At 49.2% G+C, this 25,030-nt stretch overlaps 1 protein-coding gene across 3 annotated transcripts in view; it reads left to right on the forward strand.

Moving 5' to 3' along the window:
* The first annotated feature begins 8,068 nt into the window (after positions 1-8,068).
* Positions 8,069-25,030, forward strand: part of PRKCB (protein kinase C beta) — a 301,024-nt gene continuing 284,062 nt past the window's right edge. The window contains exons 1-2 of one of the 3 annotated variants that reach the window (XM_080681707.1): positions 8,069-8,602; positions 9,544-9,575. In XM_080681707.1, the coding sequence (XP_080537833.1) occupies positions 8,430-8,602; positions 9,544-9,575 (205 nt within the window). In that variant the 5' untranslated portion in view covers positions 8,069-8,429. The remainder of the gene's footprint in view (positions 8,603-9,543; positions 9,576-25,030) is intronic. The other 2 variants (XM_080681708.1, XM_080681709.1) reach the window with 2 other exon arrangements.

Here is a 25,030-nt window from a genome sequence, read left to right on the forward strand (position 1 = left end):
AGCACTTCATTCAAAAAGCAGGATGTGGGCTGCAAGCTTCCAGCTCATAGTTCAAAGGAAAGTGACTTCAGCAGCAGTGTCTCCTGGGATGTTTCCCCAAACCTCCCTGGGAGGAGATGAAGCCTGTTAAAGGACTAATAATAGACACGCACATCCAGTTTTCCAAACATGTCAACGTTAAAAGTGAAGCTATTTTTTCCCTTGCTACCTTTGAATTATGTGGGAAGGGACATTCTCCAATGACAGGCTTTGCCCTCCACATGCCACCTAGTAATGACTCAGCAGCTTCCAGGCAAAATTGTCACAGTGGGACCTGAGCTTCCTTAGGCAGAAGTTCAGTGTCACTGGTTCAATTTCACTCTGCCTTCTTTCATCTTTATTTTTATTTATTTTATTTTTATTTATTTATTTTTTTAATTTAATAAATCTTTATTGTTCAGATTATAACAATTGTTTCTCTTTTTACCCCCCATAGCTCCCCTCCACCTGGTTCTCACCCCACCCTCTGCCCTTACCTCCCCCCCACTGTCCTCATCCATAGGTGTATGATTTTTGTCCAGTCTCTTCCTGTACCCCCATTCCAATTCCCCCTGAGAATTATCAGTCCACTCCCTTTCTATGCCCCTAATTCTATTATATTCACCAGTTTATTTTGTTTCTCAGATTTTTTATTCACTTGATTTTTAGGTTCACTTGTTGATAGATATGTATTTGTTGTTCATAATTTTTATCTTTACTTTTTTCTTCTTCCTCTTCTTAAAGAGTACCTTTCAGCATTTCATATAATACTGGTTTGGTGGTGATGAACTCCTTTAGCTTTTTCTTATCTGTGAAGCTCTTTATCTGACCTTCCATTCTGAATAATAACTTTTCTGGGTAGAGTAATCTTTGTTGTAGGTTCTTGCTTTTCATCACTTTGAATATTTCTTGCCACTCCCATCTGGCCTGCATAGTTTCTGTTGAGAAATCAGCTGACAATTGTATGGGTACTCCCTTATAGGTAACTAACTGTTTTTCTCTTGCTCTTTTAAGATTCTCTCTTTGTCTTTTGCCCTTGGCATTTTAATTATGATGTGTCTTGGTGTGGTCCTCTTTGGATTCCTCTTGTATGGGGTTCTGTGCGCTTCCTGGACTTGTAAGTCTATTTCTTTCACCAGGTAGGGGAAGTTTTCAGTCATTATTTCTTCAAATAGGTTTTCAGTATCTTGCTCTCTGTCTTCTTCTGGCACCCCCATAATTCTGATGTTGGTATGCTTGAAGTTGTCCCAGAGGCTTCTTACACTATCTTCAACTTTTTGGATTCTTTTTTCTTTTTGCTTTTCTGGTTGAGTGTTTTTTGCTTCTTTGTTTTTCAAATCTTTGACTTGATTCTTGTGTTCCTCTAGTCTGCTGTTGGGTCTCTGTATATTTTTTTTTCAGTCAGTGTATGTTTAATTTCTAGTTGGTCCTTTTTCATATCCTCGAGGGTCTCGCTAAAGTTATCGGCCTCTTCTAAGATATTCTTGAAAAGCCTTATAACCGTGGTTTTGAATTCTATATCCAGTCGTTTGTTTTCCTCCATTTCTTTCGTTTGTGATCTGTTTCTTTGTTGCCGCATTTTCGCTGCTTCCCTGAGTTGGTAAGGTAGCTTTGTGTGCTAGGTTTCCTATATGGCCCAGTGGGTCAGCCTCCCCAGTTAATCTGAGGTGGACACTCTTGGAGCACCCCTTTGTGGACTGTGTGTACAGCCTTGTTGTAGTTAAGTCTTGATTGTTGTTGGTATCACTGGGAGGAATAGACCTCCAGGCCAGTTGGCTGTGAGGATCAGCTGTGTCTACGCTGGGAGAAGTTTGGTGCTGGAGACAGCCTTATAGGATAGACTTGCCAAATTGCAAAAGCCTCTGTGCTCAGCTTGGATGGGGCAGAGTCTCAGGGCAGAGCAGACAGTCTTGGCTTCCCGTCAGCCCTGCCCTTGCACGCGCACCTCCAGACCTCTGCCTTCCGTGTTTCCCGAGTTTCCACCTGACAGTTCAGATTCCCCCTGTAAGAGCGTGGGTCCCCAGGGGCTTGCCCGGAACTGGTGTTCAGTGCAGTCGGAACTAAGGTTCAGTGCAGTCAGGACCTTCCGACTCTCTTCCGCTAGGGAATGCCTGTGGCAATCTCCGCATTCAGCTTTTTCTGCGAGCACTCCCCGGCTCCCCCGGTTCTCCGAGTCTCTGTGTGCCTTTCTCTCTACCTGACAGTCCAGACTCCCCCTGTATGAGCCTGGGTCCATGGGGTTTCGCCCGGAACTGGGGTTCAGTGCAGTCGGAACTGGGGTTCAGTGCAGTCGGGGGCTTCCTTCCCACTCCCGCCAGAGAAAGTCAGCCAGGCACTCAGCCGCCCTTCCTCTCTGTGCGTGCGCCTCCTTACCTCAGCCCTTTGCCGCTCCTCTGATTCTCCATGAGCTTTCCTCTTTCCTTCTAGTTGTAGAATTTCCACTCAGCCAGCTTTCATGTGGTTCTGGATGGTGTCCGTTCTGTCTTTTATTTTATTTTATTTTTTAAAAAATATATATTTTATTGATTTTTTACAGAGAGGAAAGGAGAGGGATAGAGAGTTAGAAACATCGATGAGAGAGAAACATCGATCAACTGCCTCCTGCACATTCCCTACTGGGGATGTGCCCGCAACCAAGGTACGTGCCCTTGACCGGAATCAAACCTGGGACCTTTCAGTCCGCAGGCTGACGCTCTAACCACTGAGCCAAACCGGTTTCGGCTAGTTCTGTCTTTTAGTTGTAGTTTTGAAATTGTTGTGCGAGGCAGCGGTTTAGGTGCTTACCTATGCCGCCATCTTGGTTTCTTCTTCTTTCATCTTTAGTCACCAGTATGATTTGTAGTTAGGCCATCCTAAACACCATCAGCAACAGTGTGACTTAGGGTGTGTATCTTGATCACTCTGAACCTCACTGTCCTTGTCCATAATGAGTTACCAGACTATGAAGGTTGTTAGGAGGACTAAATAAGACAGTGCAAGTACCTGTCACCGATCTAGCCCCTGATGTTTATTATTATTAAATACCTACTGGATATGAGTAGGGGTAAGGGGTGCTCTCCTTCAACTTTTCATCGACCATTTGTTTATACAATAACTCACTCATTCAATCAATATATATTGAGCTTTTAGGAGATGTCAGGCACTGAACTTGGTGCTGGGTGACACAATGGTGAGCAGCGTCTACTCTCAGAGCCCAGATCTAGTTCATAGTCTCATGTGGTATTACCTTCCCAGACTGTAGGGCACAGTGGGGGATCTTTATTTTAATTAATTAATTAGTTAGTCAATTAATTTATTTTTATTGATTTCAGAGAGAAAGGGAGAGGGAGAGAGAGAGATAGAAACATCAATATGAGAGAGAATCATTGATTGGCTGCCTCCTGCATGCCCCACACTGGGGATCAAGCCCACAACCCAGGCATGTGCCCCAATCAGGAATCGAACCATGACCTCCTGGTTCATAAGTCAAAGCTTAACCATTGAGCCACAATGGCCAGGCAGTGTGGGATATTTAGATGCAGTACAGGGACAGGGCACTAAAGCATACTGCATCACTCATCTAGACACTTATTATTGTTTTGGTTACCTTCCATCCTCCCATCCAGGAGAGAGTCCCAGTTGGATGCTGGTGTGTCTTTAACATCCCTTTAACTTTACTTGTTCATCTCCTTTCTTAACAAATAAAAGAAGGCCCAAATGCAGCTGTTTTGGGCAGGTGGCAAGATTTGGAGAGATTTAATAGTATGGATACCTCCTGCTATTCAAACTCAGAAACCAGATAAGACTGTATATTTTTTTCCAGATAGTGCACAAATATGACCAGCATATGTGAAGATGGGTCAGGAGTAAATGAAGTTGAAGAAATACTAACCTTATTAAATCTCCCTTCCCAATGGCTTCACAGGTAAATTTTATCAAACATTCAAACTAAAAATATTTAAGGTGAAGAAAGACTCCCAAGCTCATTTTACGAGGCCAGGATTATCCTAATTCCAAAACCAGATAAAGAAATTACAAAGAAAGAGAATTACAGGCCAATATTCCTAATGCACATAGATGCTAAAATCCTCAACAAAATATTAGCAAACTGGATCCAGCAATACATTAAAAAGGTCATAAATCATGATCAAATGGGATTTATTTCAGGGATGCAAGGTTGGTATAATATCCACAAATCAATAAACTCGATATACCACATAAACAAAATGAAGGATCAAAACCACATTATCATATCAATAGATGAAAAAAAAGCATTTGATAAAATCTAGTACCCATTTGTGATAAAAAACTCTCAGCAAAGTGAGAATAGCGGAAACATACCTCAACATAATAAATGACATAATATATGACAAACTCACAACTAACATCATACTCAATGGGCAAAAGCTATCAGCATTTCCCTTAAGAAGAGTACTTTCACCATTCTTTTAAAAAAATATATTTTATTGATTTTTTACAGAGAGGTAGGGGGAAGGATAGAGAGTTAGAAACATTGATGAGAGAGAAACATCAATCAGCTGCCTCCTGCACACCTCCTATTGGGGATGTGCCCGCAACCAAGGTACATGCCCTTGACCGTAATCGAACCTGGGACCTGTCAGTCCGTAGGCCGACGCTCTATCCACTGAGCCAAACTGGTTAGGGCTCACCACTATTTTAAAAAATATATTTTTATGATTTCAGAGAGAGGAAAGGAGAAAGAGAAACATCAGTGATGAGAGAGAATCATTGATTGGCTGCCTCCTGCACACCCCCTACTGGGGATTGACTCTACAACCTGAGCATGTACACTGATGGGGAATCGAACCCTAACCTCCTGGTTCATGGGTTGATGCTCAACCACTGAGCCACACTGGCTGGGACTTTCACTATACTTATTCATCATAGTACTGAAAGTCCTAGCCAGCCCTGGCTGGTTTGGCTCAGTGGATAGAGCGTCAGCCTGTGGGCTAAAGGGTCCCAGGTTTGATTCCGGTCAAGGGCACATACCTTGGTTGCAGACTCGGTCCAACATGCAGGAGGCAACCAATCAATAATTCTCTCTCATCATTGATGTTTCTATCTCTCTCTTTCTCTCCCTTCCTCTCTGAAATAAATAAAAATATATTTTAAAAAAAGTTAGTTCCTCAAACAACATCAACCACAGCCATTAAAAAAAAAAAAAAAAAAAGAAAGTCCTAGCCATAGCAATTAGACAAGAAGAAGAAATAAAAGGCATCTAAATTGGAACAGAAGAAGTAAAACAGTCCTTATTTGCAGATGACATGATACTGTATAAAGAGAAACTTAAAGATTTTACAAAAAGCCTAGGAAAACTGATAAATGGATTCAGTAAAGTAGCAAAATACAAAATTAATACCCAGAAATAAGTTGCATTTTATACACCAATAATGAACTATCAGAATTTGAAGCTAAGAAAACAATCCAATTTACATTTGCTTTAAAAAAATACCTAGAGCCCTGTTAGAGCATTGGCCCACACACCAAAGGGTCTTGGGGTCAAAGGAATATACCTGGGTTGCAGGTTTGATCCCCAGCCGGTTAGAGTGTGTGTGGGAGGCAACCAGTTGATGTGTCTCTCTCACATCAATGTATATATCTCTCTCATTCCGTCTCTTTCCCACTCTCTCTAAAAATCAATGGAAAAAATATCCTCAGGTGAGGATTAACAAACAATAAAAAACAAAAACAATACCTAGGAATAAATTTAACCAAGGATGTAAAAGTCCTGTACTTGGAAAATTATAAGACGCTGAAGAAGGAAACTGAAGAAGATACAAATAAGTGGAAGCATATACCATGTTCATGGATAGGAAGAATTTATATCATTAAAATATCCAAAGTACCCAATAGATTCAATGCAATTCCTATTAAGATATCAAAAGTGTATTTCACAGAACTAGAACAAATATTCTAAACATTTATTTGGAACCACAAAGGACTCCAAATAGTCACAGCAATCTCTAGAAAGAAGAACAAAGTTGGAGTAATCACACTACCGGAACTCATACTATACTATAAGGCCATAGTAATCAAAACAGCATGATGCTGGCATAAAAACATACATATAGATCAATGGAACAGAATAGGGAGCCCAGAAATAAACCCACACTTTATAGTGAATTAATACTTGACAAAGGAGATAAAAACATACAATGAGATAAAGATAGACTATTCAATAAATGGTGTTGGGAAAATTGGATAGGTACATGCAAAAGAATGAAACTAGACCATCTTCTTACACCATACAGAAAAGTAAACTAAAAATGGATCTAAGACTTAAATGGTAGACTCAAAACCATAAAAATTCTAGAAGAAAGCACAGGCAGTAAAATCTTGGACATTTCTTATAATAATATTTTTTTCTGATATATCTCCTTGAGCAAGGCAAACAAAAGAAAAAATAAACAAATGGAACTACACCAAACTAAAAAGTCTTTGCATAGCAAAGGAAACCATCAACACAATGAAAAGACAACCCACTGAATGGGAGAACATATTTGCCAATACATAGAGCTTCATATCCAAAATTTATAAGGAACTTATCCAACTCAACACCAAAAAAACCCCCACAAAAACAAACAAAGAAAAAACAACACCAAACAATTCAATTAAAATACCAGCAGAGGACCTGAATAGATATTTCTCCAAAGAGGGCATACATATGGTCAATAGACATATGAAAAGATGTTGAATGTCACCGATCATCAGAAAAATGCAAATTAAAACCACAATGAGATATCACCTGTCAGAATGGCTATCATCAATAAATCAACAAACAAGTGTTGTCCAGGATGTGAAGTAAAGGAAACCCTCATGCACTGTTGGTGGGAATGCAGACTGGTGCAGCCACTGTGGAAAGCAGTATGGAGTTACCTCAAGAAAATTAAAAATAGAGCTGCTTTATGACCCAGCAATTCCACTTCTGGGAATATATCCAAATAAACCTGAAACACCAATTCAAAAGAATATGCACCCCTATGTTCATTGCAGTGTTATTTACAATAGCCAAGATTTGGAAGCAACCCAAGTGCCCATCAGCAGATGAGTGGGTAAAAAAGCTACGGTGCATTTACACAATGGAATACAACTTGGCCAGAAAAAAGAAGGAACTCTTACCTTTTGTGACAGCATGGATGGACCTAGAGAGCATTATGCTAAGTGAAATAAGCCAGTCAGGGAAAGACAAGTACCATATGCTCTCACTTATATGTGGAATTTAATAAACAAAATAAACTACCAAATAAAGTGGACACAGACTCATGGATACAGACAACAGACTGGCAGGTGTCAGAGGGGAGGAGGCTGGGGACTGGGTGAGAAGCATGAAGGGATTAAGAAAAAAAAAGACTCATGGACACAGATAACAGTATGGTGATTGACAGAGGAAAAGAGGGTGGGGGGAGGTAGAAGAGGGTAAAGCAGGGATAAATGGTGATGGAAGGAGACTTGACTTGGGGTGGTGAACACAGAATACAATGTACAGAGGATGTATTGTAGAATTGTACACCTGAAATCTGTATAATTTTATTAACAAATGTCACTCCAACTATTTCAATAAGAACAAATAAATCTCCCTTCCCCATTAGTCTATTTTACAGTAGAGGAAGTTGAGTCTCTCTGTGGAGGGGATGGACAGAAGGTAGGAAGTTTTCTTAATTTGCTGGGTAAGTAAAGCCAAGAATTCTCTTTGTGGTGGAGTTAGATATATATAATCTAACGATGTCTCCTCCCCTACCTCTGCAGTATGTGTGTCTAAGTGTGTGGAGCCACAGGCCTTCCTGAATGTGTGACAGCGGGAACCCATCCCTCCAGGAGACACTTGCAGAATGACCAACGGGATGGATGGGGGGTGGGTGGGTGGATGAGTACCAGTCTCTGTAGAGGTCTGGGCGGAATCCATGGAGCCCACCCTATCCACCCCCCATTCCCAGCCCCCGTTGGCCCTTCCGCTCTCTCTTCTCCCGCGTAGCGCTCTCAGTGCACAACTCCTTCACGCCACCCAGGGCCGAGGACGAGTTAGGGGCGAGGTTGGAGTCTGAAGACCGCAGGTTGCAGTCCCAGCGCTGCAGAGCTGCGGCTGAGCTAGCTTCCCCGCGAGGCCCGCAGCCGCTGGTGCCAATATGTAAAGCAGCGGGAGGGGCGGGGCCTGCGCGCAATGCAAACGAGGGGGCGTGCCGGCCCTGGGCTCCGCCCCCAACCCCCGCAGCTGGGACCAGCGGTGCCGAGCGCAGCTGGCCGAGCGCGGCAGCTGGAGAGTGACAGCCGCAGCTCCGAGCGCGCGGCGGCTCGAGCCGCGCAGGGAAGCGCCCCGGCTCGGCAGCAGCAGTCGCGTTCCCCGCGCCTCCCGGCCGCAGCCGGCGCCCCGCGCCCCGGTCGCCCCTCGCGGGCTCCCGCGCCCCGCGCGCAAGATGGCTGACCCGGCTGCGGGGCCGCCGCCGGCCGAGGGCGAGGAGAGCACTGTGCGCTTTGCCCGCAAAGGCGCCCTCCGGCAGAAGAACGTGCACGAGGTGAAGAACCACAAATTCACCGCCCGCTTCTTCAAGCAGCCCACCTTCTGCAGCCACTGCACCGACTTCATCTGGTGAGGGCGCCCGGGCACCTTCCCGGCCCGAGGGCAGAGCCGCGCCGCGCGCGGGGATCCTCCATGCCCCGAGGGACCAGCCGCCCCGCGGGCCCCGCGTCCCGGGTGCCCCTCTCCCACCCTCTGGCCCGGACCCCCTGGCCAGCTTCTGCCCGGGCTCCAGGGGGCCAGCACCAGGCGCCTCCGGAGCGCCCCGGCCGCGCAGAGCTAGGGTCTGTCCCTCCTCGGGAGTGCCCTCTCGCCCGTGGGCCCCATCTCGTTACCTCCTTCCGGGCTTCAGTGGCCCGCACCCCACCCCTCCTTTCCGGGGGCAGCGCCCTGGGTGTCCTCTCTATTTCCCTTCGGCACGGGTATCCTTTCCTCCTCCGGCGTCTCCGGGGACTGCGCCCGGTGCTGTCTCTCCTCGCGCCTCTCCGAGGGCCTGGGTTCCCCTTTCCACTCTCGAGCCCTCCCTCTCACAGCGCCGCGGGGCCCTTACTCCCCTGCCCTTCTAGGCCCGAGGAGCCCCCTCTCCCTTCCCAGCGCCCCTGGGGGCACCGCTCCCCGGGGCTCTCTCATCCTGGATCCCACTGCGTCTTCATCTCTTCTCTTTCCCCGAGGTACTTGGGCATCTCTGCGGGCACATCTCCCGCCCCCCCGCCCCCCCGCCCTCCCCCGCCCCCCCGCCCTCCCCCGCCCGGAAACGCCACCTGGTGGTCGCAGCCGCCTGTCTTCTGCCTTCTGAGGGGAGGTGGGAGACACCTGCGAGCTCCCCGCTCCCCCCTCCCTCTCTCCCTCAAAGGCGGAAGACTCTTGGGCACTGGCCTGTGGCTGGGAGTTTGCACCTGGGGTAGAGGGGCGGGGGGGAGGGGGAGTGGGGGAGGAAGGGGATGACTGTGGGGAACTAGCTGGTGGTGGTTCGGCCCTCCAGCTGCCTGACTTGCCTCCTTCTGCCTTTGCAGGGGCTTCGGGAAGCAAGGATTCCAGTGCCAAGGTAGGCTGTGTGCTCTGGGATGCCTTTTTTTTTTTTTTTTTGGAAGATATGGTGAAAGCACTTTCTAGAAGTGACTGAGTTAGGCAGAGAGTGAAGGAATCCCTGTCACAGTGGCCTGGGATTCATCACCACAGAAGGTCCTTTTAGAGGCGTATGTACATGGGGAAGTGATGCTCCTTCCAGGAAAGGGCGCAGAGATGGGATGCCTCACCTGCCAAGGAGTGCACCCTCCTTTCTTCCTTCCCAGCAGCAGAAGAGTCTAAACGGCTCTATTGACTCTACCCTGCTGGCCAGCCCTGCTTCTGGAGGACCCTCCCCCTCAGTCCTGCTCACTTGTGCTTCCTCTTCTCACAGAGTGAGGTTCTGCCTGTTCCCCTGCCTCACGGAGGCATCCGTGCTGCCACTCTGCAGAGGTGCAGGCCTGTAGAGGTGATGGCAGGCGTGGTCTCCTGGGCCTCCGGAAAGAGGTGGTCCCGGGGGATCCTCTCAGATCTTGGTTTCAGTCGCCCCTTCTACACGGTATTCTGGCGAGATATGGAAGGGCTCTAAGTGACTGGTTGCCTGGGTCCTTACATCTCGTGTGACATCCTTGACCCAAGCCAGGGAGGCCCAACTTGGCAGGTCTGTTAATCGTGTGTATGTGGCCTCAGTGGTCGCTGTTTGCAGATTTGCTCCTTGGGCCACATCACCTAGACATGTTGAGACCTTAGGTTGTCAACCATGTTTTGAATTTGATGCCAACATTTTAGAGCTGGGAGAGTGCACATACATCTCTGAATTTACACCTTCTAGTGTGCCGAGACTTGGCCCCGCTCTCTGGTCAGAACAGTCGTTTGGACTGAGAGGGGCTGTCCGCACATCACCACGTTGTCTGTGTGGATCCCCTCCAGGCGTGCTTCACCCATTTCTGGCCTCTGCAAGCATTTGAGTCGGGACTTCCAGTTTGGCAAGGTGTGGTTGAATTTGGTGAGAAGAAAGTATTTAGGTGTTAAAGAGCAGGACATGTGACGTGGCCCTGATTGACAGTGTGGTTGTATCGCCTCCACCCCCAGGGAGCAGTGAAGTGATCCCTGTGAGTGCTGGTGGCATTGTCAGCTGCACAGAATGCTGGCAGCATGGCACTGCTGTCATCTGAGACTCCTGTGTCCCTTCACCTGAGATCTGGGCAGGGCTGGCTCAGCCCTTGACCCTTGTAGACCGCCCCCGCCACCAGCCTCTCTTACAAGATGGTGACCCCTAGTTTCATGGACTGCACTGGACTTCCCAAGTCCCAACAACTGAGGTACTGCTGCAAACAGTTGGGTTGTTTTCTAGAACTTTGGCCCCTCAAGCAAAACACCTACATCGGTGCCAGAATGCATAGATCTTCACTTCCATGAGTCAGCTTCTGTCTTTGTCTCCTGCTGAGGGCATGGGGACTGGAACGTTCACTGCTACAATCCTGTCCCGCCTGCCCTGCCATTATTAATGGTTGGGAAGAGCTGAGTGTGCAGGTGATGACACACCTGCCGCAGGAGAAGATGGCAGGAATCTTCTGGTGTGGCGAGAGTAAAGCGGGATTAAGGTTTCTAATGAAATATGGCTGCTTCCCAGTAGGAGTGCCTTTTTCCCCCATTGCCTTCCGTTTTCTCTCCTCCTTGAGAGGCATCGTAGGGTAGTGGGCATATGCACAGGGTATCTATCAGGCAGGTCGCTGTGCGCTTGAATCCCTGCCATGTTATGTAGCTTCTCTGTACCTCCAGTTCTTCATCTATAAAATGGGTCCAATAACAGCATCTAACCTAAAATGTTGCTTAGTGGCTCAAAGTGGTTGCAATATATAAGATGCTTGGGCAGCTCCTGAAATTGAGATGCTCAGTATGGAGACATCCGGAAGGGTGGAAGTTCTCCTCCGCTATGCTCAGTTACCTGGGACTAATTTGGGCACCATAAAGCAGTTCCTTATGTGAGTATTTTTGGTGCGACCTATTTCCTCCTAAAGTGAATTTAATCTATAGGAAGTAAATGTGACCATTCTCACCCTGAAGTCAGGAGTCCAGAGCCCAGGGCCCTAGGTTCCTTTCAGTTTTCTGCTCCACCGTCCCAGGAATGACAGAGATCTCCTGGTCCAAGAAGGATGCTAGACTGTGTACTCAGCTCATCCTTATTTATCCACAGGAAGGAAAGGGTAAAGAACGGCACTGTTACTGTGGAAGTTGCCACAGATACTTCTGCCTCTGCTTTTAGTTAGATCTTAATGGCATACCCATACCATGCTGCAAAGGAGTGTGTGTTAATTTCAAGGAGCCATGTTCCCTGCTAAAAGTAAAGGTGTGTGTGCCTGAGTGAGGTGTTCCATTTCAGAGTAGAAGGGGAGAGAGGACACAGCCTCTACCATTCTTGGCTAGGAGGTGTGTAGGGTGATCATAAGGCAAGGAAGCCACTGAGCCTCCATGGCCCATTGTGGAAATAGGGGATGGAAATAGGGGATGCTAGGATGGGTGCGAGGAGCTTAAGATGTGATTTTCTTGTTTTGTACTGCCAGGGGACAGAACTCTAGACTGGCTGCCTCATAACCTCTCCCTTTGTGTTCCCTCTCTGTTTTTAGTTGAAGAGGTAGGGTTAGGATGTCTCTGGTGGCAGGGGACTGGGGCTCAGAATCCTTATTATGAATCCTTATTATGAAACTGCTTCAATTCTGGGTTAGAAGTGGGACCCCTCAGGCAAGCAGCACAGAGCTCTCTCTGTGGCATTCTTTAGAGGCGCTTGGAAGCTGCCTTTGTGCTTTAATGGTAATGAAGACGAGCCTTTGGGTGGAATTAGACTCTTCCTCCAAGAAGGTTTTGCACTTTAGTGGAGAGTTTATTTTTTTAAAGAAGTCACTTCAGTAGGAATAGGAAGGCAATAAAATGCAGAGATTCAGAATTCGTAGCGTAGGGTTGGAGTGAGATCCAACTGGGTCGGTGCTCTGCTGTGCCACCTCCTCCCTGCGTGACCATGGGGAAGCCATCCACTTGTAGGGCCTCACTTCTCATGGGTAACAGGAGTCCAGTGATGCCGACCTATAGGGCGCTGGTGAGGAGTGCTGAGGGGTTGCGAGAGGAATGTTCACAGGAAGGGCCCGTGACTCTGAGTGAGATGCTCATTATTACTCGATTAGCTGCAGGAAACTGAGTTATTCTGGAACTCGTTAGATGACTATGCCTCCTTTGTGTATGTAGATGGGCTTTCTTCTCTGGTCTGTTTCTCCACAGGCTCTGGGTAACACCGGGAGTGCACAGCTCAGGTTTGGGCCCAGACAGCCAGGCTTGTAAAGAGCATCTTTTCTCACCCCTGTCCTTGTGAGAAAGATCTAAACTTGCCATGGACTTTATAGAAAAACCCCGTGCACTAATTTTATGACTGTGAAGACACTGGTGATTATAATGAGTAAGCCAGTTCTTCCCTTTCCTGTGTGGACAAGAAAACATGTTCTTAAGCATTCTAATAGAAATTATTCTTAAAAAACCCCAATGTATTGCACGAACCCAACCATTGCTATTTCATCAGCAGCTCTATAGAATACAAGTTCATTTTTGTCTGTAGTTAACACATACCGATTAGAGTATGCACTTTTAGAAAAACATCCATCAAAGATGAATCAAAAGATTTATTTTACTTTTGGCATCATTTTTTCCTACGGACTTGTAATATGATATTCTGCATGTCAGGTTGAATTTTCTCAGCACAGTCATAAAGAGAGTGTGGTAGGGTGTGTGCATGTGTGTGCGCGTGCGTGTGCGTATGCGTGTGTGCAACCACCACGTCAGGTTTCAGGTTACTGGAGCTTGCTTCAATCATGCCACCTCTCTCCCTCCCACTAGCAGAGCCCAGAGGCCTGCGAGTGAAACTGCTCACCTTTGGGCTTACTCTCAGTGTGTCCTGGGGGATCTGTGTGGATGAAAGACTGTCTGATGGTTTGACTTTCTGATTTTTCCCACCTGGAGTGGGATTTCAGGCCCAAAGTCTGAAGTGAAATAAAAATCTGTAGGTGGGTTACTGTTGGGTCTTACAAAGGAGGCCTGCTTGTGAGACGGCAGCAGTTAATTCATTCTGAGCTGTAGAGCACGCAGGGAAAGCCTGCAGCTTTGTCACTGGGCAACAGCTGTCCTTTCTAAGTAAATATGGAAAATATGACCTTTGAAAATCTAGTTGCTATAACATGTTTCTTCGAAAGTTAATTAAAAAATATTGTTTCTGAGTACAGATGATACTGGTGCTGCCCAGAGCCATCTACAGCGTTTATGATGTATATGGGTCAACAGAGAAAAAGATATAGAGAAGGTAGTTGACCAAAAGACAAACTGGAGGTTTGAAAATAACTTGTACACATTCTTGCTGTTGGGGTCTCTTTCCTCTCTGCCTGTCCTTCTGTATCCGTCTCTGTCACTCCCCAACCCCTGCCACATGTGCGCACGCGCCGCGCACACACACGTAAATAGAGCAATGTGTCACAGTTTTGAAAATTTTCACCTTTTTTGGATGCTTTTTAGTTACAGGTTGTTAAATTACTAAATACAATTTAAAATCCATTCTCTGTTTTTTTTTTTTTTACTGCAGTCCAGTGAATTTTGGGGTCAGTAGGGAGATCAGCTGAAAAGCTCATCATGTCTGGCTAATGCATTCAAAAGCTTTGTCCCTTTTCATTTTGCCATTTGATGTAATATCATGGATTATTTGACTTCACTCATCCAATCTATCCATTGAAATTGTGTGATATTCCATAGATTGACGGTTGGGCTTTTTATAGAGTATGTAAATTCCAGTGTTTACATATGGCATTCAGAGGTGTGATGGCTACTTGAAAATCTGATGGAAATTTATATATTTACCACATATAGCTATTTTTCTTTCCTTCCTCCCTCGCTCCCTCCTTCCCTCCCTCCCTCCTTCCCTCCCTTCCTTCCTTCCTTCCTTCCTTCCTTCCTTCCTTCCTTCCTTCCTTCCTTCCAGCATTCATTCATTCATTAGGTTCTATGTATCAAGTACTATTTTAATGGTGGGAATACAATGGTGAATGACATCCTTATTGTCATGGAGTTTACAGTGTATTGGGGAGATAAGACATCCTACACTGATATTCATTTCACATTTGTTAAATACTTTGAAAGAAATGTACAGGGTGCTATGGGATGCCAACCTATGTAATGGTTGGGGGTGGAGTCAGGTATTTCTTTGGTCTGAGAATTAAAAACAAAAACAACACCTCCCGGTCACCTGGTCTCTAAGGTGTCGGGACCAAGACTGAGTTGTGAAGGAGCCAGAGCTAAAGGTGCCCATATCTGGATAAAGATACGCAGGAGGGCTTATTGCTGACCATCTGCAGGAAGCCCTGACTCTCTTTGTGTCGTGGCTGCAAGTAAGGTGAGTGTTTAGGAGAATCACGTGGTACTTTAAGATGCCTCTCTCCACTTGGCAGACAGAACTTCATCGTTTAGCTAAGAGCTCAGATCACAAGCTGACTTCTTTGTTTGGGGGTTACATTTGAGGTGGTTGTTCTAAAGCAGAAAAATCAGACCATTTCAGAGGTGGAAGAGTAAGTCTGAGCTAATAGAGTGAAGAAAAGGAAGGAGAGAGTAGAGCCTTTCAGCGAAAGGGCACAGGATTGTGTGCACGGCTTCCCGACTTCCTGACTTACCGGGTCCATGTCTGATATTCTACAACTTTCTTTCCTTTTGCTTAGGCAGGATTTTCTCTCATTTGCAGGACAATTTTAAGAGTTTTATAATATGCTTTGTCCACTCTTTCCATCCGTCTGATTTCATCCAGGAGAAAGTCTCTGTATGGTGCTAAGATGTCTTTAGCATCGAACACACATGGGAACTTAGTAAATGTGTTTTATTTTTTATTAGAAAGGGACTACTAGGAATTATTAGAACATAAATATATTAATTTCTACCTGTAACCCCCCCCACACCCCCTTTTACCTACTGTTGAGCCTGGTTCCATTCAACTTCTGGGCTTGATTTTTGTCCTGGCTGTTCCTCCTTGTGGATAGGGAAGGAGAGCTGAGTCTCTCCTGGAAGCATTTGGGGTTGGAAGGGAGCTCAGTGTTGCAGAGACTGAGACAGCAGCTGTAGGCTCCGCAGGGTCTGCGAAGGCAGCGGCTTCTACTCAGGGGTGTCAGTCTTTTTCTGTTGTTATTGTTGCTGCTGTTGGTACATTTTAGTTGCCCTTTGTCCTGTTGGTCTGTCCGTGCCCCCTGGATGTCTCATTTTCCCTCAGCCCACAAGCAGAAGGCCACCCTAGTGAGTGAGAAGGGGACCTCAGACCCAGACCAGGAGTCCCTTTCTGGTCCCCTCCTGCTGAGTCTTTGCAATTGCTAAGTAGATGGAAATGAACTTAGCTCAACAGTAACCATGTTCTTGGGTGGGAATCTAGATTCGTTCTTCTTTCACCTTGCCGCTGCCCAGGAACAGGCTGTGGGCTTCCAGAGGTGCCCTATAAATCGGCTTGACCGTGCAGGCTCAAAAGTCAAACTTGACATCCAGACCTGGCTCTGTCTCTTTATGACTCCATGACCTTGGTGAAACACAACCCTACCTTTATCCACCCATCCTTCTCTCCACCCACTCACTCACCAATCCATTCATCTATCCACCCAGCCATTCTTACGTATCCATCATCCATCCGTCCATCCATCCACCCATCCATCCCTTCAGTTATCTATCCGTCCATCATCATCTTTCTATCCATCATCCACCCATTTATTCATTTCCCTATCCATGTAGCCATCTGTCCATCTCTTTGTTCATTCGGCCAATATTTATTGAGTGCCTGCAATAAATAAACACTGGAACTAGAGCCGTGAGCAAGACAGTCCCTGCTCTCATGGAATTTACACTTTAGTGGAAGGAGAACAGAAAAAATATATTGTATAATGTCAGGTTGCAACATGGGCTTTGAAGAGAATATAACATTGTCTTTAACCTTGAAGATCTTCCTGGTCTTTTGAGGCAAGACCAGCACTTGGCCGATTAGTTCTGATACATAAATGAAAAGTGCTACACCGAAGGTGTAAACACCCTTGGCTGATATCCTTTCTCCGGGTAGGGGTGGAGAAGATTCCCGAGGAGATGACATTTGGGAACAATCTTACAGAAGGAGTAGGAGTTCCCAGATTGACAGGGGGTGGGGGCTGGGGAGGGCGTTTCAGGCAGGTGGAGCGCAGCCGGGTGGAGGAGCGGGTGGAGGAGTGAGCAGGGCACAGGCAGGGCACAGGAAGGAGGATGTGTGAGGGAGGAGCTGGTGGGAGACGGACGTCATAGCGGAGGGTTGGGACCTGGCGAAGGCAGAGTAGTGACTAGGAAGTGGCTGTTGTCATTGCTTTAAAGTGGGAGGTGTGGGGGTGAATGAAATGACCAGATGTTTGAAAGAGAAGAGAATGAGATGCATTTTAAAACAATAATTACAGTGACTCAGATTCTGAAATCCCAAGCCTGTGGGTTTGGAGGGCAGGTGGGAGAGACAGAAATGGCCATTTAGAAGCAGTGGGGACAAGTTGCCAGAGAATCTAGGGATGCTTGCCATTTTCACACCCCGAAGAGACGTTTGGATTTTCCTGTTCCTGGTTCTATTTTGGGAGGTGGTTACGGGTTATTTTTATGGTTCTGACTGGGGATGCTCTCCGCACTGCAGATGCGAGGGCCACAGACATGGCTTTGCCTCTGAAAGGGACCTCCCGCCTCCACCCGTCTCCCCTGCTGCTCAGGTCCAGCATGCGGTTCGGAGCCCATGCTGCTGCCCGTGGTGAAGGACTTTTGCTTTGGAGACAGAAAGGCAGTTTAAATTTTGGCTTTTTGTTATGGGACCTTGAACATGCTTCTTAAAGCCTCGAGCTTCTGTGTTTTCAGAGGTAAATGGCAGTAGTGAAATAGCTGGTTATAGGCACAGGTAGGTGTGTCCTTGATAAGCAGCAGCTATGCCCATTGCTCCCAGGGCTGGGCGCCCTCCTGCTCTGAGAGAGCAGGGCCTGGCTGGGGAGGGGGCGGAGGGGAGCTGACCGGGGTGAGCGCAGCACTTTCCAGGCCACCATTTCCTGGCTTTCGGTGCTTTAGTTTGTGGGAACCTCTGAAAGCGGAGTTGAAATCTTTGGCCCATCTACGGCCTCATTTTGGAAAGACGTTGATGGCCATTTCATCTTTTAAATTAAAAATTTTGAATTCTTCACTCTTTGGATGTAATGTTTGCGGGCTCCTTTGGGTTGAAGAAGAAGCTGGCAGATAGTGTGGATGAAGATGGAGGGTGAGGTCACACGGCTGTGTCTTGCTTGTGATGAGGGAGCCCTCTCTGGAAGGTCCTCCTTCTCTCCCTGGAGGCGGGCCATTCTTTATAGTGTAGGCAGTGCTGCAGCTGAGAATTCTGATGGTTACCTGGATGTTGTGTGTGTGTGAAATGTATGGTTGATCATTATACCTGGGCCAAAGAGCGCGCTTACAGAAGCAGGGTTAGCCTATGGGGTGGAGAGGGACCTCTTCTATTTCAGGTAGATATCAGGTGGCCGGCTTTCTGATCTGCCCAAGATCAAGTCCAGAATCCTGAACATGGTTACAAGTGTTTGCCTGACCTGGGTCCTCATGTGCCTCCCCTTGCGCCACCTTCCACTCACTTTTCATCCTCTATCCGAAGACCAACTGGTCTTCCTCAATCACGACTCAACTCCTGCCCACCACAGGGCTTTTGCACATGCTTTGTCTTCAGCTTGAATGGCTTGTCCCTCTCGCGCCCCCACCCCCCCCACCTCCTGCCTACCCTTCAGAACTTAGCTCAAATGTCACTTCTTCAGAGATGCCTTCCCTGATCTTCCAAATCAGGTTCCCCCTGGTACAATCCCATAACCCCTTGTTATTTTTACATTTTCTAATTGTATATTTATTTGAGAGTTTAGTATCTTGTCTTCTCTACCAAAATGTAAGTTTCAAGAGAGTAAGGACCACATCTCTCTTCTAGGTAATTTCCCATTTTTTTCTGGAGTGCGGACTCCCTGTTCTGCCATGGTGCATGCTTGTTCATAGCTGTACATGAATGGATGCAGAGGGAGACATGGCTCAGCAGAGGGGTCATTTGATTTGTGTTTTGGTGCTAGATAGCTGTATCTGTGGCTTTTATAGAGAGTGTATCACTTCCCAGTTTACAAGCTCTGATCATTTTTGTTTGCATTGGAAATGGATGCCCTCATGAGAGCCTGTGGGAAATGATGTTCAGCAGGGTGTGAACACTGCAGTCTTAACTTCGGAGGGAACCTCAGGCCGGTCCCTTTCTCTGTGGAGATAAACGGTTTCTCCACTGAGGTCTCTGCCTTTGGCGTCATGGACCCTGGTGGACCGGAGTGGAAAGAATTTTCTTTAGCATCACATGAACTGCCACCAGCAATGGAACAGTGGGTGGACAGGGGGATGCTCTGCAGCAGGGAGAATGAACAGGTACAGCTACACACAGAGAGGACTCTCCCAAACACAGCGTGAGCTAACATACCAGACAGACGCACATCCCTCCTGACTCCATGTGTCACTGTGCTGAGAGCAACCTGATTCTCGTCAGAATTCCCAGTTTTCCATCCAGTCAGAATGCTCCCCCTGAGGTAGCGGCGCCCTTCGTAAACGCCTCTCCCTGAGGGGCAGGGCCGCCCAGTCAGTTCTTTCCTTGGGCTCATGTGTCCTCATGTGTTCTCTCTCTCTAGAAGAATCTGCGGGGGGTTCTACTTTTGGATGTTTGACTGGACACCTAACAAACCTATTATTGCATAACACACCACCTCAACCCTTAGTGGCTTAAAATAGCCCCCATTTTATTTAGCCTCAGTTTTTGTGGGTCAGTAATCTGGGTTGGCTCAGTGGGTGGTCCTTGTGGTCTAGGCAGGCTGTCTGCAGCCTCCCGGCAGGGATGCCTGGGGCAGCTGGGACGGCTGGGGCCCTGCTCCAGGTGCTGGCGATGCAAGCCACCACCCAGGGCGCTGCCCAGGCTTGCACAGTGCCACTCCGCCACATTCTGTGGGTGGGAGCAAATCACAGGCCTCTCCAGAAGTCGAGAGGAAACAGAGGAGCCACACACTCTTCCTCTGGGATGGGAAAAGCTGCGAATTACTTGTGACACATTTGGGAACTTACCAGGCCCATTTCAGTGAGGCCTCCTGACTGCTCAGCTCTCTCAAGCATGGACTGCACCTGAATCCAGGCAGGTCCCAGGTCAGCGCTCAGCCCTTAGTCCTAATAACAGGACCTGTCTTATAGGGAAGTGGCAGGGCCTGGAGATGCTGTATAAGGGCACAGTGTGGGGCTTAGTGCACATGAAACACTCCCACCACTGCCCCTGTGCTCCCACCACTGCCCCTGTGCTCCCACCACTGCTCCTGTGCTCCCACAACTGCCCTTGGTGCTCCCACCACTGCCCCTGTGCTCCCACCACTGCCCCTGTGCTCCCATCACTGCTCCTGTGCTCCCACAACTGCCCTTGGTGCTCCCCCCACTGCTCCTGTGCTCCCATCACTGCTCCTGTGCTCCCACCACTGCCCTTGGTGCTCCCCCCACTGCTCCTGTGCTCCCACCACTGCCCCTGTGCTCCCCCCACTGCTCCTGTGCTCCCACCACTGCTCCTGTGCTCCCCCCACTGCTCCTGTGCTCCCACCACTGCCCCTGTGCTCCCCCCACTGCTCCTGTGCTCCCATCAATGCTCCTGTGCTCCCACCACTGCCCTTGGTGCTCCCCCCACTGCTCCTGTGCTCCCCCCACTGCTCCTGTGCTCCCACCACTGCCCCTGTGCTCCCACCACTGCCCCTGTGCTCCCCCCACTGCTCCTGTGCTCCCACCACTGCCCCTGTGCTCCCCCCACTGCTCCTGTGCTCCCATCACTGCCCCTGTGCTCCCCCCACTGCTCCTGTGCTCCCCCCACTGCTCCTGTGCTCCCACCACTGCCCCTGTGCTCCCCCCACTGCTCCTGTGCTCCCACCACTGCCCCTGTGCTCCCACCACTGCCCCTGTGCTCCCATCACTGCTCCTGTGCTCCCACCACTGCCCTCGGTGCTCCCACCACTGCCCTTGTACTCCCACCACTGCCCCTGTGCTCCCATCACTGCTCCTGTGCTCCCACCACTGCCCTCGGTGCTCCCACCACTGCCCCTGTGCTCCCACCACTGCCCCTGTGCTCCCATCACTGCCCCTGTGCTCCCATCACTGCCCCTGTGCTCCCACCACTGCCCCTGTGCTCCCACCACTGCTCCTGTGCTCCCACCACTGCCCCTGTGCTCCCATCACTGCCCCTGTGCTCCCACCACTGCCCCTGTGCTCCCATCACTGCCCCTGTGCTCCCATCACTGCTCCTGTGCTCCCATCACTGCTCCTGTGCTCCCATCACTGCCCCTGTGCTCCCACCACTGCCCCTGTGCTCCCACCACTGCCCCTGTGCTCCCCCCACTGCTCCTGTGCTCCCATCACTGCCCCTGTGCTCCCCCCACTGCTCCTGTGCTCCCCCCACTGCTCCTGTGCTCCCACCACTGCCCCTGTGCTCCCCCCACTGCTCCTGTGCTCCCACCACTGCCCCTGTGCTCCCACCACTGCCCCTGTGCTCCCACCACTGCTCCTGTGCTCCCATCACTGCCCTTGGTGCTCCCACCACTGCCCCTGTACTCCCACCACTGCCCCTGTGCTCCCATCACTGCCCCTGTGCTCCCATCACTGCTCCTGTGCTCCCACCACTGCCCTCGGTGCTCCCACCACTGCCCCTGTGCTCCCATCACTGCTCCTGTGCTCCCATCACTACCCCTGTGCTCCCACCACTGCCCCTGTGCTCCCCCCACTGCTCCTGTGCTCCCACCACTGCCCCTGTGCTCCCACCACTGCCCCTGTGCTCCCATCACTGCTCCTGTGCTCCCATCACTGCTCCTGTGCTCCCATCACTGCCCCTGTGCTCCCATCACTGCCCCTGTGCTCCCATCACTGCCCCTGTGCTCCCACCACTGCCCCTGTGCTCCCACCACTGCTCCTGTGCTCCCATCACTGCCCCTGTGCTCCCATCACTGCTCCTGTGCTCCCATCACTGCCCCTGTGCTCCCATCACTGCCCCTGTGCTCCCACCACTGCCCCTGTGCTCCCACCACTGCCCCTGTGCTCCCATCACTGCCCCTGTGCTCCCATCACTGCTCCTGTGCTCCCATCACTGCTCCTGTGCTCCCACCACTGCCCCTGTGCTCCCATCACTACCCCTGTGCTCCCATCACTGCCCTCGGTGCTCCCACCACTGCTCCTGTGCTCCCATCACTGCCCTCGGTGCTCCCACCAATGCCTCCCCACCCACCCCCCGTGCTCCCACCGTTACTACCAGTACCACCATCTGGGTTGGGCTGTGCATGTGGAGCTCTACTCTGAGCTTGAGAGTCAGAACAAAAGGCTCTGCCCCTGGGAAGGGTCCGGGGAGGGGTCCGAGGAAGAGATGTGCAGCTGCATCTCCGCCACAGAACTGGGATGGAGCGAGTGGTCAGGGCAGGCGTCTCCTTTGTGAAATGAAGGTGATGACCTAGAGCCCCCCCTCCCCGGGTGCCACGTGGACTGGATGAGATGAGCAGGCCAAGAACATGTGATTGATCATTAACTGTTAGGTCTGAGAAAAAAATTCTCAAATAACACCCTAAAGGTACCAATCTCGTTTAGTTCTCTGCCCGTGACTCTGGCCAATGTCATTGGTGTTTTTTCTTTAAAAGATGAAGCTTTGCACACAGGCGGCTTACTGGGGAGCAGCTCTTGGGAACAACCCCTTTAAGGACTGAGAGCAGCAGGGAAAGGGGAGGTCCAGTTGTGGTGCAATGGTTGTGATAGAGGCCAAAGCCATTCTGTGGCTGGATCTGGTATGGCCCTTTGGAACTGGGGCCCTGGGGGCCTGCACCCAGTGGGTGGCTCTTGAAAAGGTGGCATTTCCTTGGGTAAGGCAGCTTCCTTCCTCGTGGGAGGGCTCCCAGGGAGGATGCAGCAGGGAGATGTCGGTTGCTACACTCTCAGATGCTGGGGGGAAGTGCCCTGGCCCTGCAGGTGTGAGGAGGGTCTTGGGGATGCACCACAGGGTCCGTTGCATGCTTCCAGGTCTCTCTTAGAGGTGCATTCCAAACTGTGCCCCCTCGACCATTAGAAAGCCTGTGCGGCTTCCTTGGGCCCTTCATGGAGCTGGCTTAGATGCCATCCAGATGCATAGACGTTCTTGGCAGAACCGGTATGCCATTCACAGAGAGCCTTAATCCACGTAGACCTGGGCCTGGGGATGGCTGCCGAGGTCACCCAGGAGGGAGATCATACCACCCACTTCCCTCAGGCCAGACTCTTGAGTCAGGAGATCCCTTCACTGCCTTGCTGCCCTGATCCTCACACCTTTCTGCAGCTCCCTTTTGGGCTGGGTTTTCTTGAACTCCTCTAACTGCGCTTTTTAAATTGTGGATCATCATTATTAGAGGGTCATGAAATCAATTTAGAAGGTGATGAACCTTCTAAAAAAGCAGAATGGCCCTGTCAACGTGGCTCAGTGGTTGAGCTTTGACCTATGAATCAGGAGGTCATGGTTCAATTCCCGGTCAGGGCACATGCCCGGGTTGTGGGCTCGATCCCCAGTGGAGAGCATGCAGGAGGCAGCCAATCAATGATGTTTCTCTCTCATCATTTATGTTTCTATCTCTCTCTCCCTCTCCCTTCCTCTCTGAAATCAATAAAAATATATTAAAAAGAAAAAGCAGAATGGAAGATACAGGAATGCATCAGACTCAGGAAGCCTAGTATTATTGCATAAAACTTTATTCCACTTCTTGGACATGTAAAATGTGTTTCTCACTGTGGGCCATGGTCAACACAGTGTGAAAATCATGGTAGAAAGTATGGACAAGAGGCCTGTGAGGCTCGTGAAGTTGGCCTGTGGACTGTGGAGGCTTCATTTACTTTTCAAAATGATATAAATGCATTGTTTTGAATTCTTTAGAATTAGTTGTTTTATTCTCAACCTGCCACAATATCCCAAGATTATTTTGATTACCCTCTTTGAGCTTTACCAGGTCACCGATGAAAGTTAGTTTTCCAGATAGAATTATAAGTATGGGAGATGAATTTTTAAGATGGAATTGTTAGCTTTGGTGGACTGACCTGTCATCTGGTGAAGTGCCAAGTGCTGTGTGGAGTGCCAGCAGAGAGCTGTCTCTCCTGCAGAGAGAAGGAGCTGGCCATCCTGGGGACAGTGTGGGTTGAGAACAGAAATCAGCACAGAGGGAGGGAGGGGGAGCGGTTCAGGGGCTGTACAGAGCCCTGGGGGAGGTGGGACAGCAGGGAGGTGGGTCTTGTTGTCTCTTCCCCCTTTAGCCTCCCCGCCATTGTAACAGCTGGCCTCATTGTACTTCCCTTTTGGCATTCTCTGATTTGGGGCCCAAGGGCCACAGTGGGGGCAGGGCTCTTCAGATGGGACAAAAAGTCATGTTCAAGAAAAAAATGAAGTTAGGGCCAGAACTAGCCCTGCTTCAGTGTATGTGCGTCTCGAGTCCCTGGGAGGATCTCTGCTAACTGGGGACACAGGCCAGGGAATTTTCCACTTCTTGGACACCTTCACAGAAGGCTTTTAAATGCTGACTCGACTGAGTTCTTACCATCTGCCTGGCACTCTCCTTAGTGCTTACACACGGCACTCACTTGGTCCCCACCACGCCCTGTGAGCTTGCTGTACTGTTACTCCCAATTCATGCTGGGAAAGCGAGGCACCAAGACGGAAGACAGTTTTCTGAAGTTAGGTGGAGTGAGGATTCAAGCACAGCCCTGAGTGCAGGATTGCGTAAAGGCATGCAGGTCTTCGAACGGGATGATGCTGGTGGTGGTGACCATATAATTGTGATCACAATGACAGAGGCTGCTAATATTTGGGCATTTTACAGAGTTCATCCCTTCGGATCTTCACCCCCACTAAGATTTTCTGTTATTTTTATTCGCATCATCCAAAAGGAAATGGGCTTCATGAGGATGCAGCGCATGCTCAGGCATGGCAGAGGCTGTATTGAATCCAGGTCCGTCTGGTCTGATTCTGGAGGGCTTGGTGGGAGGGCTAGCTGGTGGGGCCCCCTGGCAGGTGGGGCAGGGCAGCAGCCAGGCAGGCTCTGGGATACACGGTTCCCGTCTCGCCTCACAGGGACGACGGGAGAGTATGCTGGCCACAGCAGTGGGAGAAACTGGCACAATCTGACCGGCTGTGGAAATTCCCTAGCAGGAGAAAATATTTCCATTAATTTTTTTTTCCCCAGTGAGGGCGTGTGCACTCTATGCATTTTTATCCATAACCCTGCATAAGGAATTCAGAAAGTGACTCTGGTCTCATGTCTTTCAATGGCCATGTGACCCCAGTCAGCTGATTTCTTTGTGTCTGAGCTGCTGGGCGGGGAGGACAGGGTGAGAACTATAAAAGTCCTTGCAACATTTGGGAGGAAGGGGCCA

The sequence above is a fragment of the Plecotus auritus genome, assembly GCF_963455305.1.
Source record: "Plecotus auritus genome assembly, chromosome: 7".
Classification (NCBI taxonomy): Eukaryota; Metazoa; Chordata; class Mammalia; order Chiroptera; family Vespertilionidae; genus Plecotus; species Plecotus auritus.